Source organism: Sipha flava, unplaced genomic scaffold, assembly GCF_003268045.1.
Source record: "Sipha flava isolate LNK unplaced genomic scaffold, YSA_version1 126_pilon_pilon, whole genome shotgun sequence".
Classification (NCBI taxonomy): domain Eukaryota; kingdom Metazoa; phylum Arthropoda; class Insecta; order Hemiptera; family Aphididae; genus Sipha; species Sipha flava.
In genome coordinates, this window is record NW_020271752.1 from 1,322,436 (window position 1) to 1,340,888 (window position 18,453).

Below are 18,453 nucleotides of genomic sequence, written 5' to 3' on the forward strand. Positions count from 1 at the left end.
ATCAGGCAACCAAGATGGGGCTCTAGCCCTCCCAGAAAAAATTTCAGCTCCCTGCAAGCTCCCCCTCTTGAAAAATTTGTATGATATAATAAAATCATATAACAATATTTTTAAAATGTACAAATTAAATTTTAAACTCTTTGAATAATTGCGATAGTTTATGAAGTTGTTAGATAAAAATGGATTAAAAAAAAAAAAAAATTACGAGGTACACATAAATATAAGTGTATGTGGGTTTGCAATTGTTATAAATCGAACAATGTAACTACTGTGACGTACTGTTATTAATTATTTGATAATATTCTTATATCGTATGTATTAGTTTTCAGACGTATTTACATGCATTTCGTTCGGTGAAAACGAGTTTTTAAACGATGAAAAAAGTATTTTATTTTGATATACTTTCATTAAAAAAAAAAAAATAAAATAGTTAAAAAAAATAACCGTCAAGTTCGTTAAAAATATAGTTTCTACCGTATGCGTATGTGTATACTACAAAGTACATCTGTACGTTTACTCGCCGCCACGGCGTACAAGGGTTGCGCGCGCCGGCCCGTCTGCTCGTGGCCGCGCCGGGAGTGGCGGCGTGTCGGCGGCGGCGGCGGCGGCGGCGGCGGCGACGACGGCGAACGTTTCGCCGGCGGCGGAAGTCACTGGCCCGACGTTGTCCGGACCGGAAGTGCTGCAACGCACACACCGCACGCAGAACCGTGGGCGCGCGCGCGCGCTCGTGTGCTTTAACACTCGACGCCGACCGTTTACGACGCACGCGGGTACGCAACATTTCACGTACACGTACGGCTCGCGTGACGGACGACACTCGACCGCGGTCGGATCGCGTGCGGAACACGTCGCCGTTCGCGATTTCTCCTCGCTTCCCGGTCGTCGAACGCGCAACAATTTAATAAACTCGACCGACCCCACCGCGGACGTCGCGTCCAAATGTTTACAAAAATATCTATTCATCGTTACCGGCGGCCGGTTAGTGACTGACCAGCGGTACCAGTTGGTATTGCATAGCGGGTAGTACGTGCGGTAGCTGCGTACGGTATACGGTTATGGGTAGTGTTGCGGCGGTAGAATAACCGCAGCGCGTTCGAGTCTCGATATCGTGGCGTAGCGGTTTTACGTTGTCTTGCGGTTCGATTACGTTCGTTGTTTGTTGCGTTTATTGTTACGGAGGGGCAGTGCGGCCCACGGCGTGTTATCGTGTCGGAACGGCACTGCGTGGGTGCATTAGCGGCCGTTGGGCCGTTTTTTCGTGCGGGCAAATAAGAACGAAAAAAATCAAACGTAACGACCGTTTCCGGACGGAAAGTGTACGAATCACCGCATTGCCCGTCAGAAGTCGCGGACGGATACACGGTGCAGGGATCGCGTGATCGCGGGTCCCGCGACCGACGGCAACCTGTCCGTGGCCGGTAGAAGAACGCCGGGCGAAGGATCGAGGACCGGAGAAGGCGCGAACCGTGTGCTCATCATGTCCAGGAGGAAACAGGCCACGCCGCGTTCGCTCAGACGTGAGTACCAAACCTATTTGTTCGTGTCCGTAAGATCACCGCAGCAACACCACTCTACGCGAGCGCCCGTACACCTCTAATAGCCTTCGTAAGGAACTGTACCGCGAGAAGATTAGTAGTATCACGCGTTAGTTTTGGGGCATCATTTATTAGCTCGGAACATGCGACTCTGGCACTCGTGTGCAATATTACATGTACTCACATATACACATGTGTATGTGTGTATATATATATATATATATATTCGCACCCTTGTGAAGTCAAGAATCGCGAAAATAATAGCGGAATTCCTGGATTGAGTGTAAAGTAAAGCGAAGCGAATCCCGAAAAATAATACGCATGGTCGTACCCAACCGATCCCATTATCTCTTTTTATAACAGATAAAAAATCGAATCGTAAACAACTATAGAACTTTTAGATTCTGAATGAAACGAGGAATACATTGACTTGATCCTTACGTGTTATTTTTTATAATTTTTTTTTGTGTCTGTCTACACGATTTCCATCAGATGGATTGCTTTGATCATCACAATCTTAAAACATTTCTGATAGGAAATATTGTTTAGTTGGTACACTAATAAGTATCATTTTACCAATTCCTCATAAGTTTTTTTAATAATTGTGAAAAACTGATGGAAAGTTATAAAAAATGTCAACATTTATGGTTTACCGGTTTTTCACAAAATCGAATTTTGGTTTTCACTCAAAATATAATAATTGCGGACACTATTACTGAATGCTTATATTACTATTTGCTATAGATTTTTACTAAGGCTTGAGAATTAGGTGTACAATTTTTTCATAAGATTTTTATTTTTAGTCAAAAAAAGTACTAGAAAGCCGAAAAAACGATTTATAAGCGTTAAAAAATAAACTTTCTTTGTTGAAATTGGATAATTCAATGAATTTCCATTAAATGGTATTAATTATTTAGTTAAAGACTGATGTATTTTTAAGAAAACATGATCTCATCGTTTACATTACAAAAAATTAAAAGAGGTACACTGAAATATTTTGCAAGAAACAAAAATAAATTCAGAAATTCTTTGCATACTTCTAACAATTCAAACATCATCCTATAGTATAAATGCTTCAATAGGAAAATTTCAATCTATATTTTTGAAAAAACAATGTTGGAACACGGGTATTTGTTGTTACCGTGTAAGTGGACTTTTCTTTCTGAAGGTTGAGAATACGTACGAGTACAAAAAAAAAAATGAATTAATATTTAAAATAGTTTTATTTACTGTATATTTAGCCAAATTAGAATGTATAATGATTTCTGAGAGGCATTTGCTCTATTACCCATCTTATAATTAGCCACTGTGATATTATGATGTCATAGTATAATATACTTATTAAATTATATCTAATAGATAACATATCTAACAGATAAATCTGTTTATAGTTCAATGGCACGTATTCACATGCTTTACATTTTTATAAGTTCTAGACTTAAATGAATTTATAAGTGAAAAATGTATGAAATATTCTTATTAACTTACTTCTGAAAATTGTTATCAATATCGTTAAACAACAAAAATATCTTTTGAAAAAAATGTTTTTTAATCAAAGGAAATTATAAATTGTATTGCCTATTGGTGGATTTTATTATTTAGCTATTGAAGTTATTAGGTAAAAAAAATTATTAATTAACAGCTCCTTCGACATAGCAATAACGAAACAAACTTTATGGGTGCAAGCATAAATCTTGGAGGTTAGTTCTCTCAGCACCTATGGTATTATAATATTTTATACATTACTCATAATGTACGTATATGATCGGGATTTTAAGAAGAGTTGAATTTTGGGTAATTTTGGTGAAAAAATGTGTTGTGAGGTCTATGGGTGAGTCTTTTTACGGAACTGAACAATCATAAGCTATATTCAAACGGCCATTACATATATAAAATTTATTATTAATTGTTGATGACCTAGTGTTATAAATTTTACTAACTGGATACATTTTATTGTTCAAAATTGTTGCTGCCACACTGATGATAGTTATACTTGTTTATTAATTCATAATGTTAAGAAAAAATATAAATGTTAAAAACAAATACTACTCATAATTTAGCTGTTATCAACTTGAGTGATGGAAATTTATATAGAGATTCTCCCCGATCCTTTTTTGTGACTCTAATATGGTTTTTATATTCTGTTGGAAAATAGTTCATTTGGTATGATTATTTCATCAACCATCAACCTTGTGGTATTGTTTAACAGAATTATATAATTTAGGACTATTTTATATTTGGATAGTTAAAACCTCATAATCGAATTTTTTTATAAATAATAATTACTATTCGTAAATCAAGGTTTTAATTTATCAGTTAAACTGTGTTCATGAAAGTTAAACATTGGGGGATTTTCTAATTCAAGTGATTAATTATAATCATAAAAAAATAAAAATATGATACTTAGAGTTATTTTATATTTATTTTTTTTACAATGATTATTATCCTTTTTGTTGTCTAAGGAATTCAAAGTTACTGTTCAATAAAATGTTAGTGGTTATTTTTACAGAATTGTTAATTTATATTCGCCGAGGGTCGATTTGCTTGCAAATGATGTACATAATATGAACAGTACACAAAGCGGATTTGTACGTGCTAAACTAATGATATGAAATTAATTTGTTTGAAAACATAACATCTATTAGTATTATATTGATAGTTATATTGGGATACATATTTCATTTTTTGTTTATTTCTTATCATAAAAAGAAAAAAAGTGCACATTTATAATATAAATTTTAAAGTATTATACCTATAAATATATTTAAATATTGAATAATTAAAGGAATTAGATTAAATCAATAAATTTATTTATCAATACATTTTTCAATATTTTTTAATCATTTTTATTTCATTTTTCATATTCACGTAGAACAATATTTTGAATTTTGAAATCATAATTAGATGAACATTTAGAATAATATAACTACGACAACTCCTCTTATGAATTAATTATTATAAAATGTATGAAAACTACTCTCATAAGACTATTTTAGATGCATGCCACTGGTTTTCATTTATAGTTAATACGTACATATAAGGTGTATCTGTTTGCTATAAAATGCCACTTGTGTTCTTGTAAACGTAAAGTGCTCGAGCTTTTTAGATACATATACACATCCACTTTATATAATTACCATATATACATATTTTTAATTTTAAACTTTACAGGACGGATGTTTATTTTGTTGTGTATTTACTAGTGGCATACACAGGGTATTTATTTTGCAGATAATCGATTTTTGTAAGAATTCAAAAAGATATGTACGCCTGTTTGTTATAAATAATTTTTGTTTTAGAGTTATATTTTGAGCTACGATTTTGAGATCATTGGCAATACACACGGCTTCCATATTTCTAAACTCGAAATAGCATTCATAGTAATAATATTATGGTACATAATAATGTTATTAATTAATAATTACTATTATATCGACATAAACATAACCATTTAGTAATCGCAGAAACATGTTCAAAAATAATAATTAAAATATGAATATTTTACACTCGTAAATAATTATTTGGAAAAGATTTTGTGTAGGAAGACGCTTTAAATTGTCTTTTGAGTACGTTATTTGCGACTTTTAGTGTATTACATCTGTGCGATATTTTGACTAACTTATATTGTATTATATTAGTCTCAATAAATATATTTTTCTTAATCTCGTTTATTTTTCTCAGATAGTTTCAATTATTAATTTGTACTTTTATAGTCAATTGTAGCTGTTATATTATCATAATAAGTTTTTGCACGAAAAATTAAAACATATTATTTTATTTTTTCTATTATTTTTTACTTAACATTTTAGAATAAATTACATTTAATTTAAGAAACATCAAAAAAATATAAGCCTCTTATTTATAGATTTAAACTGTAGGGCCCCATTTACAAAATTTCGGATGAAGCCCAGACAAACCCGTAACCTCCCGTGAGCATGCCTATGGGTCTCACACATGATGACAATTTATTTGTTAGTGCGTATTTACCAAGTATTAATAATACTTTAAATATAGACGTAGATATACGTATCTATATGTTTGTGTGTGTGTGCGTGCGTGCGTGCGCTTTTTTAATATTCAGTAGTTTAAATGAATTTACAAGTAGGTACTTAAAGTTTATAGATGAATTTTGTTTACTGATAAAATTTTAGAGTTGATCGGACAGAGATTCAGATGGATTAAACGGCAGTACTATTATACTTATCCGATGTATCGATAGAGAATCGAAAATACGGAAGAGAATTTATACTTCGTTAAACCAAACTGTTGCAGCTTTTCCGTTAATTATTCTTATAGAAATAATTGATTACAATCGACAAAAACGAGTAAATTTTAGTTAAACATTTTAAAAAAAAAAAAACATATTTTTTTTGAACGATAAAATTGATTATTCATCGCAATATTTTTGTATAACATACGCCAGTATGTTCACGAACGGATTTCATAAAATGTTGAAAAGTCGTATATAGTATATGCAATTCTATAGAATATAGAGTAGTATTATCATTCAATGGATAACAATATAACATTAGTAAAGTATGGCGAATGAGAAATAATGCAGTTTACATCAAATGATCATTTATTATTAATGTTATGGCTTCTGTGAATTATTTTTGAAGCACAAATATCCAATGCCCTGAAAAGAAAGGTTATTTGGAGAAGGAGTTTTTGTAAAAAATTAATATAGTTTTGTATTCTAGTTATTGAGTTGGCTAAAAATGTATGGGATATTTAGTTGTAGACTTGTAGATATTTATATGCTAGGTATTACTTTTCTACCCGAGTATGAATGGATAAGATATTATATAAAAAATATAATTATCTTGTACTTAAGAGCAAAGTATACAAAAATGTGGCTTTGAGTTATAAATCAATATGGTTTCAATTAAATGAAATAGAACATAGGTAAATACTAATCTACTCGTGTTATGAAATGACCTTAATTTTTTTTCTATACAAATAGTTCATCATGTGAAAGTAGAACAGTTTTCATTAAGTTTTTGCAAGCAAAAATTAAATAAAATAAAAACATTGTGAAAGCATGTTTGGGATCAATTTATTTGTAAAACGCTTTTGTTAAAACATTTTTAATATTTAAATTTTTTTTTTAACATATTAACATTTTGTTAAAATATTTTAAATAGGTATAATATACAGATTTGTCAAAATTGCACATTTTCTTTGCTATCAGATTATTACTACTACAATGAGTGGATTATATTTGTAAATTTAGAATATATAAATTGAATCTTCTTCCCCTTGAATGTGAAAATACAAATCAATTTAGTTGGATATAGGGCATGGAAAATATTTTATTTTATAGTAATTTAGTAAAAATGATATGTAATACTACATTCTGAATGAAGTAAGAATGTTATAGATTTTATAATGTTATATTTTTCTTAAATACACAAACACTTTTTGTTTTAGAAAGAACGAGTGATTTATAAGACTCATCTTTTTCCTTTTTTAATAGTAAGAATTCAAGAAAATCTAAAGCAACTAAGAAATATCTTTAAATAAAATAAATTGTTCTTTAATTAAAACAAACCAATGCATGACTAATAATATTTAAAACTTTTTTTTTTATGGTAAAAACTTAAATAAGTGATATTATTTAGAAAATATTTGAATACTTTTCCAACCTTAAATAGTGCTACGGAAGTAATTATTTTTTTAGTCGATTTCTTAATCCAAGGCATTTATTGTGTTAATTAGGATATGTACTATAAGCTTTATCTATTGAGATGGATAAAATCTTAAAAAAAATGTTAATATCTTAAGAACGTTTACATTTACTAGAACGATCTTACTGTTTTTAATTCGATTTGTAAATCGATATTGAAATTGTGAAAGCTTAAGCCCACCTTCCTCTCAGGTGTATTTATTTGAATCGGATAATTTAAATATTTACGAGAACTTTAAAAAATATTAGTTTAATAATAATTTTTATTAATTATAATATAACATTTCTCAAAATTCTTCTTTATAAGTATTCACCTATAGGTTTATCCAGTATTTGTTTTAAATATTTAAAATAGGAAAACATTTTTTTTATTGAAAATGACTGGCTTAAATTATACGTAGTATATTTATGAATCCAACCAATTGAAAAAATAATACTAATATCCAATAATAACTTCCTGCGTTTCGTCATATCTATATTTTTCTATTATCTTTGATGCTATTTATTTTTCATTTAAGTTCTACAATAATCCGAAATTCAGGAACAAAAAACAAAGGATATTTAATGATTAAATGATAGACATCGCAGTGTCAGTTAAAAATACTTTAAATGTAATTACATGTATTTACGTCCTGTGTTCAGGCCTATGTTAAATTCGCATTTATCAAAATCGTAACTGATTTTATGTTAAACGCATATAAAATACAATTTTAACTTATTTTATTTTGTTTATTCGTGTGGTACTTGAAAATATGTTAGGTAAGTATTAATAAGTAAACTATCTAAACTGTCGTATACTACGAGAAAAAATTTAATTTACTAACAAATAATCGTACATATTAGATATACGGACGAGAGATAATATATCTTATAGCATGATATAGATGATTTTAGCGTAATATGCTACATCAGTAAAATTATTTGTTTCATCATGTTTCAAAACATAAAGGTTTATGAGCTTAGAAATATAGATATATTATGTAGAATTTGAAGTAAATATTTTTAGTTTAAAACACGTGGTTTCATATGATTTGTAGGATAGGATTGAAAATCTTTAAGGATTATATTTGTTCAAAGAGAGAATGCATTCTATGCCACCGTTCTTTGTCTAGCCGTGTCACGGGCGGTTATCTAACGGTGGGTGAGGTTCGACGGGGTAAGACAGCGGCCACCGGCGCCCAGACGGTAATACGTGCCGCCCAAACTTCTCTTTTTATGTCGCTATTTCGTGCCACCGCGCTGCGCCGCAGTCTTCATACCGAACCGATATCGTATAGACGGAAAATGTAATATTTCTAATAAATATTTAATTAATTAGGTTTTTGAACTTTTCTCATTAGATGGTTCATATGCACACAAAGTAACTCTCGTTAAAAAGAAACTAATGCTAATAGGTCCAATAGTATTTCAGATATATCTGTCATAAAAATCACCTTTCCTTTGAATAATATAATAGGTATCTAGCGTTACGCGAAAATGGTAACGCTTGAACATTTTCACTGCCCAAGCGGAATAATCTGAACGTCGTATAAGATGTATTCACATCAAAAATTAAATTAAAATTAAAAATTATATATATATATATATACAAAGTTTAATATAGTTTAGTTTTCCTGTTCACACAAATATATTACTGTTGAATATAACACTCTTGTGCTAGTACTTGTTCGTAATGTTATTTTCGTCGTTACTAAATATGATTAAATGTTACTTTATTTGTCTTAAAAAAAAAAAATAATGTTTGGATTTTCTGCAAAGTAGTATATACCACGTAAAAAAGTGTCCAAGAAAAATTCAAAAAATTATCACAGGTTCTATAATCTATATTCGAACATAGATAATACGTAAACGGCAATCTCTGCGGACGTTTTTGTAGCGATTCCGGATTCAAGCCTTAAGTTCGAAAGCCATTAAAAGAGTCTTAGGGGTCGAAGAAACCGCTGACCACGATGTGCCTTACGAATACGCCTATCAGAACGTACCTTCGAAACATGCAGAATGTTCCACGGAGATATAATTACTTCAAAACGGTGAACGTAATGTAAACTTATCGGTAAACTCCACCGCTTTAAGATAATAATCCCTTACGGGAAACCTGCGCAACGTATGCGTGTATGGATATGTATAATTTGTACACATATTAGGTTACTATTAAATTATGTTTGACCTTGTATACACAATCGCGAATACAGCGGGTTATACATTGGGTTGATATTATTTCGTACAAAACGTTAATTGAGCATTACCGTTTATGTTGACGAGCAACCTAGACCTAGGCCGGCTGCAGTGTGTGTAATGAAATTGTTTTCGCACTCGGACTTTACGGCACATGGTCAAAGCCAGATTAAGGGGGTCCAACCGGGGTGGCAATACTCCAGTGAAAGGGGCCCAAACAATTTTAAGCCGATACACATTTTTTTTTTTATACTAAGATTAGTACCTAGTTTTATAGACATAAATTGTATATACCTATTAATCTTATTATTTTATAATGCAATTGACAATTTGTGAAATAGTTTAAAAAAACTTATCGTTCAAGTGAGCGTAGCGAGAGCAGCATTGGTAAAGCATGTTTTGTCAAAAGGACCCATATGAAATTTCAGCCCCGGGGCCCAAAAGGTGCTTAATCCGACCTTGCACATGGTATAGCCACGTATTTAAGTAACGTTATCTCGCAAACGAGCCCAATCGCGCAATAATATTCGTAATTCGTGCGCGTGTGCGCGTGTGAAAAAGCCGTTTTCGTGTGCACATCGCGTACACGAAGTGAGTACAAAAATCGATTCGAGATCATATAATTACTTTGGGATGTCCGTCGGTGGCGCGAGTCGAGTGGAGGCGGCGGTGGCGGCGTGCCGGTAACATCGGTCAAAATGAATTCCCATTGTAACGCAATGGGAAATTCAACGGGCACGGTCAGGTCTCTGGGGACGCAGCGTTGCCGACTCGGTTTTCCCGCCGGTATACGCGTTCGCTCGGTCGCGAGTTGCCATCGGCCGTGCCACCGTCGCCGTCACGCCCCGCACCCTTTACACACACACACACACACACACACACACACATACGCGCGCGCACACTCGCGCTCATATATATGTACGGGGAGCAGTGGTACGGTCGCTTTTCCCCGGCGATGCGAAGACTCCCCCACGACGCCGAGAACATATCGGCTGCAAACTTTTCCGTTCCGACGTGCCCGTGCGAGTACAAGCGCGCGCGGCGCCTCTTCTGTACCGCCATAGTAGTAGTAATAGTTAAACTTTCTTGCAGTAGTAGTGTACAGTTAGTGCTAACATTATACAGCTACACTCATACACGCACGTACACATAAATGTACGTATACAAACACCGGCGCAGTCGTACAGTAATAGCAGTCGTACGCGAATCGCTTCGTTGTCGTCGTAGCCGGTCTCTTGGGGGTGCACCGTCGAGCGGGCCACGGGGTCGTCATCGTCGGTATTTGTGTGTGTGTGCGCGCGCGCGCATGCGTACGAGCAGGGTGTACGCGCGCGTGCGGATAAGACGGTGTGATGATGAGTGGAGGATGATGGAGGTGGTCGGTGGTAAAGGTTCTCTGGTATGGCTGTGCGAGGGACCAGCTGTCTCCCGAGCGTCTCGCCGGCGGCGGCAGTAGCGGCTATCCCCCGGGGGATATACGTCTGTGTGTTTAATCTTATATATGCTCGCGGGCGTGCGCGTCTGTTTGTGTGTTTCTATCTGTGAGAATCAGTGATGGAGGTGGGGCAGAGGAACCCGATCAGGTGCTGCATTCGTCTCTTATCGGACACACAACCTTCAACCGAACTTGGCACGTGTGTGACAGTCATGAAAATTGTGAGATTGAACTTTAAGCCGTGACCGCAAATACGCATGCGAAAAATCCCGGGCATACACATTAGGTGCCCCGTATACAGGGCGGCGCGACGCGTGGTGAAGATTTGACGTTTTTCAATGCGATTTTTATGTAAAACTGATATATTTCTTCGATAACTCTTCTTATATAATATGCATAGTGTCATCCATATGTATCGTTCTCATGTCACCCGTCAGATCGAAATACGATATTTACGTGTGCGTGCGTGCGTGTGTGTGTATGTGTGTTTGTAATTATGTGTACACGGAACATAAAACATTAAAAAACACTATAATCTTTATAGGATATCATTCAAAAGGTTCGTTTTAGCCTCCCCTCCTCATCATAACATACCGTGTATTCAACGTTTTCTTGTCGACCGGAAATTTCGAGTAGTGGCTAATTGCGCAGTATATACATTAAACCCAAAAAGACAACTTTCGTCGAATATGGGACGTAGATTGACACACGAATATAATTCCCTAAAAGTTTCCCAACGGATAAATTTCTTCTCCATTAAGATTAATCATATTAATACCGGCGTGAAACTTATATTGCCGTAAAATCTATAATTAACACGGTATCAACAAATATAGACGTTTAATACCTATTTGTACTTTAGTTTTTACGTATATATGTATGTATATGTGTGACTACGAGTAGAGATGTCAATATCATCCAATAGGACTATGTATAAAACATCATTGATTATGGTACCTATCGTAAATTTAGTATCGATAAAGATAGTAATACATATATCGATATAAATAACCTAAAAAAAAAAAAACTAAAAAATCTAAAAACCACGTAGTTGTAAAAGGCGGCTGTACATGAGTATGATTCGGTATCCATAAAATGGAAGCGGCACACGCAATACGCAAAGGTCAGCGTCAAGAATAAAACAAACGCGGCTTGTAGCCAGAGTATTTGGCTAAAATATCAGCTTGTCAAGTGTCGAGGAGGGGGGGCCATGTTAGGTATCGTAAAATCAGGGTGTTTAAATAATATATTTAATTTGGTTATAATTTATAATTATTTTTGGTGCAAATGAAAAAAAAAAGGAAAAATTGTTTAAATATAATGTATATTATGTTCATATTATTTATAAGACAATGAATATTTATCGAAAATCATTATTGATAATGTATCGATATATCGGACAAATATATTGACATTTTTAACTTATTGATATCTTACCTACAGATCATATTCGATACTGTCAATAAAATCGGATTTATTCCATACAATTATTGTTAATATTCCATAAATGTACAACAGTTTCCGAATTTTTGTTTCATTTTTATCGATTCGAGTTAACGAAAATTACATCGTTTTCGTTAATTGACTGATGAATGTGTTATGCATTTTATGAATTGTGAAAAATACTAGTATTTACGAAAGCCGAAGATCAAACGACCACAATGTAATTTACTTAATCAAAGAAATTGAAATTCGCATATTTCAAGCAGTTTGAGGAATTTGATTAAATATAAATTAATACCAAAATAAAAAAAAATACTTGACTTGTACAAAATACACTCGGTCATTATTAAATACTAATTAATATATAATTTAATTAAAACGATTTGGAGAAAAAGTAGTTATTTTATTCTTGTAATCTCTTTTTGATACTAAGTCCTGTGCTTGAGCTTTGAAAATTTTAGATAAGGAACGTGAGAAGCTAAGAAGCAGAGATGATATGGAATAAAACATAAAATTTTTCGTTATAATACGTGAGTATTGTTTTAAGTGCGTAAATTTTCCTTTTGATAATTTCAGAGTGTAGATTTTTATAGATCTTAACGTATTATTTATAATACATTATTTTATAATATATTATTTGCAGACGCGGTTTGAACCCCTAGAGCCCTCCTTTGTGTATGCGCCTGATTATTTGAATGCAAACAAAATACGGTTCGGTAAAAATTTTTTTTTTGGATTTTTAGTACCTACTTAAATCTTATACTACAATTATTAAATTTTTGACGTGATATTTAAAACTATAGAATGAACCTCTTTAAATTCAGTTAAAGAAGTAAATATTTATTATATGATGGATTTTTACTGAAATTTATTAAATTTATATTGATATATGCAATGAAGTAGATTAGTGAACGAATTCTAAAAATTTGCGTTTTTTGACTCAACAATGGTAATTAGTCTTTAAGTCTGATTCTTTAGGCAAATGGTAGATGGGTTAACTAGTTTCCTTTGAGAAAGTCTAAATTCGCTCCTACTTAATTGTATATATAGGATATTATGTATATACAATATTGTCAACATTCAAAGCTCTTTTTTTTTTTTTTATTTTATTTATAAAGTTTTCCTGACAAATATCATCTAAACTCAGGTATGATGTATAAAATTTTTAGCTATTTACAAAAAAAAAAACGATATTAACATAATATGTAGTAAAAGTAGGTTAACAAATTAGCGATGTACATAAAGATTTAAGATAGTGTTACAGGAATGAACAAATGATCAACATTGATCAACAAATAGTATTTACATTTTAGATAACCTAGTTTAGGACGTCATGAGGACGACCACGTTTTAGTCGTCGATTGATGGGGCCGACATTTAACCCGAAATGTTGTGGACCGCTTGCTTTGCGTAGATGACAGAAGAAGTTTGTCGATAGATCCTTTATGTAGTTCTTAATTGTTGGTAAATTGAAGTCGGTGTGCAGCGCATCGTTACGAACAAACCAAGGGACGTTTGAAATCACACGGAGGACTTTGGATTGAAGAACTTGGATTTTATTTATGTGGGTTGACGCGCATTGACCCCAGACAGGGACAACGTATAGCAATAGAGGAAGAATGATTTGTTTGTATAGTAGTAATGAACACTTCTAGCTCAGTGATGTTTGCCGATTTATTAATGGGTACAAAATTTTTAATCGTTGATATCCTTGTTGTACTTTGGAAGATATATGTGGGTTCCAGGTAAGTTTTTTGTCCAAAATAACTCCAAGATATTTTATATTATGAGACCATGGAATATTTTGTCCGTTAATTTTTAAGGAATTATAATTAGTAGGTCTACGAAGTGTGAATATAACTGCTGGGCTTTTAGTCGGATTGAGAATGATTTTCCATTTTTGGCCCCATTTTAGAATTTTGTCAAGATGAGTTTGGATGTTTGCTGTTACATTTTCGATTTTATCGGAACTAGAATAAATGACACTATCGTCCGCATATAAGGCTATTTCCGTATTCGTCGATTTCGGAAAATCTGATATGTAAAGGTTAAAAAGTATTGGAAATATTTTTGAGCCTTTTGTTACTCCTGCATTAATTTGTTTTACGTCCGAGTTAGTGCCATCTATTTGAACGGTGAAACTACGAGAGTGGAGAAAAGATTTGATTATGTTGAAGATAACAGTGGATGTGTTAAGGCATTTTAATTTATAAAGCAGTCCACATGCCAGACCTTGTCGAACGCTTTAGCAATGTCAAGAAAGGCCGCTCCAGTGTGTTCTTTTTTTTTCAAACCCGTTACTTATGTGCTCTGTAATACGTAGAAGTTGTTGAGTTTTGGAATGATTTGGTTTGAATCCAAATTGGCAATGAGGAATTGCGTTAGTTGCATTTAAATGACTAATAAGCCTGGTGTGGATAACTTTTTTCGAAAATTTTGGAGACAGACGATAATAAGCTGATGGGCCTGTAATTGTTTGGGTCAGTATTATCTTTGCCAGGTTTTTTTATTATAATTATAGTGGCCAGTTTTCAATATGTGGGAAAGTAGCCCAATTTTAACAAGACATTGAATAGCGCTGTCATAAATAGAACTGCTTTATTAGGTAGTTTTTTTAATATAGAGTTAGTAATTAGGTCATGACCGGGTGATTTACGGTTTGGTAATTTTTTTTATTATTTCTGAAATTTCCGTTGGGTTAGTATATGGAAAAATATTTTGCGGTAAGATTTCAGGCTCGCTTAGTTTCTGAGACACCAAATCGCTCCTACTTAATTGTATATATAGGATATTATGTATATACAATATTGTCAACATTCACAGCTCTAATTACTATAACATAATTTTATATTCTTTGTCGTTGCTAATAATTATTATTTTATTTGTATTTTAAATGTATAATGAAAAAAAAAAAAATTCGGAATTATTTTAAATTATCTTTTTTCCTGGATTAATTTTTTAAATGTAGGTTGATTAATCCTCGGTGGATTTTTCGGGTTTTTTTTCGCCTATTAAAAACCATTTTTGCCATTACAGTTGAAAGTAATGCATACGTTGCAGTTGTACACATATAATTATCTGAAGTATTATTATACGCACAAAACATGATTTTTCACGTGATTATATTTATTATAATAATAATAATAACGATGGCAACATCACCTGCTTCCCAGGGGACGGATTTGTCAACGTGTGTTGTGTGGTAGTGTGCGCGAGCGTTCGGCCACATCTGTGTACGTTCGAGTGTATAAATATATGTAGGGTCATGTGAGTTTTTTTCTACAGAATTTGTTGTACTTATTTTGAGGAGGGTTACTATAGTTTACTTTTATCAATTAAATTATGTGATTTTGTCATTTATCTATAAAATATTAAAAATATATTACAATTTGTTAACGGACGGAATTTTTCGCACAATTCATTAGTACTTGGACGATTGGGGTGCGAGTGTGTAAATTTGCAGTAATGCAATATATATATAGTATGTATAAGAATATAGATTGATTTTATACAAGTGGCTTACAAGAATGAAGTGCGGAGCAGAATAAATCGTGTGTAGGGAAACGAGTGCAGTACGAATTAGCAATTATGATTGCCCACAAATAACATATTATTTCGTATATATCTTGCACAGTTACAGACAGTGGCGCCAAAATCAAACGATGAAACCTGACCATCGACTCACGAATAGGGTTAAAGTCTAACAATATTATTAGATAAATGAGACACGTGGAATAATTTAACCGGCGGTGTGTACCAACGAGTTGATTACTTACTGTGTTTGTAATTCTCAGTAAATGATGACTAGCTAATACGAATATTGAAGATTGGATTAATATGTCAACTACTAAAACATTATCAAATAGGGCATTTGTCCTATCTGAATATAGGGTTCGGCATCACTGTTCATGGGCGTAACTCGGGTTCAAATATTGGGGGTGCTAAAATCGCTGAAAATAAAATAGAATGGTATTTCACTGTAATTACTATAGATTATACAGATCTGGAAAAAAAAAACAGGATTGCTAAATTTGAACTCGGTTGAATACTGGTTATATATCGCCGTTTTTATTAGTATCTGTGATTTTATGTTCAACGTAATACGTGTCTTCATTTACATTACAGTTACATTTTTTGTTAACAATAATTCAAGTGTCCGAAAGAAAGTGAGGCGAAACCAAGTTTTTGTTGTGGGACATAGGTATTCGGGAAGTATATAGACTTAGGGACGGTATAATGTGACGACGAGTGTTGGGACTTGGTGCAACGATCTTTATGTGAATAATAAATGTCACGTCGTATGAATTCATTGGACTTTATGGTCTTGTGCGGGTTCGTACACTGCCTCCGCGGGATACTATTGGCTGGCACGCATCTTATATCCGTTGGACTTATTGTATTGCACGACGACCGTGGCTGGCGGTCAGTTTTACTTGCAAGGTCTCGTCGGAAGTATTCGATTTTTGGTCCGATTTTCGTATTCTTTACCGTAGATGTCAGCCATCATCGTTCCGGCGGTCTGCGAATGCAGGGCGACCGAAAAGTCGTACTGATTATCCGCTGGTTGCGGACGATAAAAATGCAATTTGTCTGCATTCAATAAACGAAACTTGTCTTGCGAGCGATCGGTACGCGATCATCACCCCGTATCCCTACCACCGTTTTCCTGAACGAATAAATACGACACAATAACATACAGTGTGCTGTTGTCACCATTTCGACGAGTTTTCGTAACTCTTTCATGTATATATATACAGAGTGTGTATGAAATGGTTAAGGAAACTAGTATACACGTGTATATACTAGTTTCCTTTAATTGGTCACTCCAGAGAGTACGCGTACTCTCTGGAGTGGCCAAATGAAAAATCTTTTGACATTTTTTTTCTATCTTCAAAACCTAATTTTATCTAATTATTTTTTAAACATTATTTCAAATCTAAAAATTAATTCTTGTACGAGATTTCTTGAAAATTTTTCATGTGAATCGATTTTTTTTATGTTTTTATCGAATTTCTAATAAATTTTGTTTAATTTTAATTATTTGACAATAGAATTGTGTTAAATGATCAGATATGTGAAATAATAACAAATAAATTTCACCTTCGTTTATCTTGTAGAGTTCTCATACAAATCGGTACGTCACACCACATTTTATGATCCTGGTGATTCGGGTGTCAAAAAACGTGTGACAAGCCCATATCACATACCGATTCACATGAGAAATTTGCAAGAAATATCTTACAAGTATTAATTTTAATGTTCGAAATAATTTTCTAAAGATAATTAGATAAAACCCAGGTTTTGAAGATAGAAAAAAAAAATTCTTCATTTGACCTCTCCAGAAAGTACGCGTATACTAGTTTCCTCGATCATTTCAGAAACACCCTGTATATGTATAAGAGATACAATCAATGTGTTTAGTCGGTGCTCGTTTAACGTGGTCGGGGAAGATTTATTTTATTTTTTTCGTTTGAAACTATGATTGTTCGATATTTATTAAATGATATATATTTATGTATATAGTACCGTTAGTTTTTCAGTTTATGTGCTCTTTTTAGCTCCACATATTTTCTCATATTTTCTCAAAAAAAAAAAAAAAAAATCTGACTAAGAAAATTTGGTTTCAGTTTTGAAAAATCTTAAGTATTGTATTGTACTGATATTTTTAATTATTTTGTAAGTTGGGAATAATCAGTTTGAATAACAATTATTGTGTATAAATAAACATTTTTGTTAGTGGGCATTATTTAGAAATTAAATTTATTTTTTTATTGTGTTATTATCTTATCAAATTTTGTAAACCATTTCCGTTCTATTTTCTTCAATCATGTCATTAATTTCCTTTAAGTGATAAATAGTAATAAATAACTTTGATGTTTTTTTTTATTATTTTTGTAACATTTAAGATAAACAGTTTTTTTTTTCTTGAAAAATTATGAAAAACATAATTATAAATTAAACACGATCAATAATATGAGTAAATAAAATTGTGTCAATATTTTGTGTAATATTCATTTTTCCTAAATCTATCAATATAATTGCTCAATATACAGTTGAAAAATATTCATATATTAACTGTCGTCTAATCTATGATTTATGCGTATTTATTGGCGTCAGTATAGTGTATAGTGTATTTAGCATCAGTTATTCATTCTCATTGTTTTGAAAATGTATCT

At 32.8% G+C, this 18,453-nt stretch overlaps 1 protein-coding gene across 2 annotated transcripts in view; it reads left to right on the plus strand.

Annotated features, from left to right (window-relative positions):
- The first annotated feature begins 640 nt into the window (after positions 1 to 640).
- Positions 641 to 18,453, plus strand: part of LOC112694248 (zinc finger protein 423) — a 165,529-nt gene continuing 147,716 nt past the window's right edge. The window contains exon 1 of one of the 2 annotated variants that reach the window (XM_025569661.1): positions 641 to 1,520. In XM_025569661.1, coding sequence (XP_025425446.1) covers positions 1,481 to 1,520 — 40 coding nt within the window. In that variant the 5' untranslated portion in view covers positions 641 to 1,480. Of the gene's footprint in view, positions 1,521 to 10,899; positions 11,056 to 18,453 lie in introns of those variants that run through there. The other variant, XM_025569662.1, reaches the window with a different exon arrangement.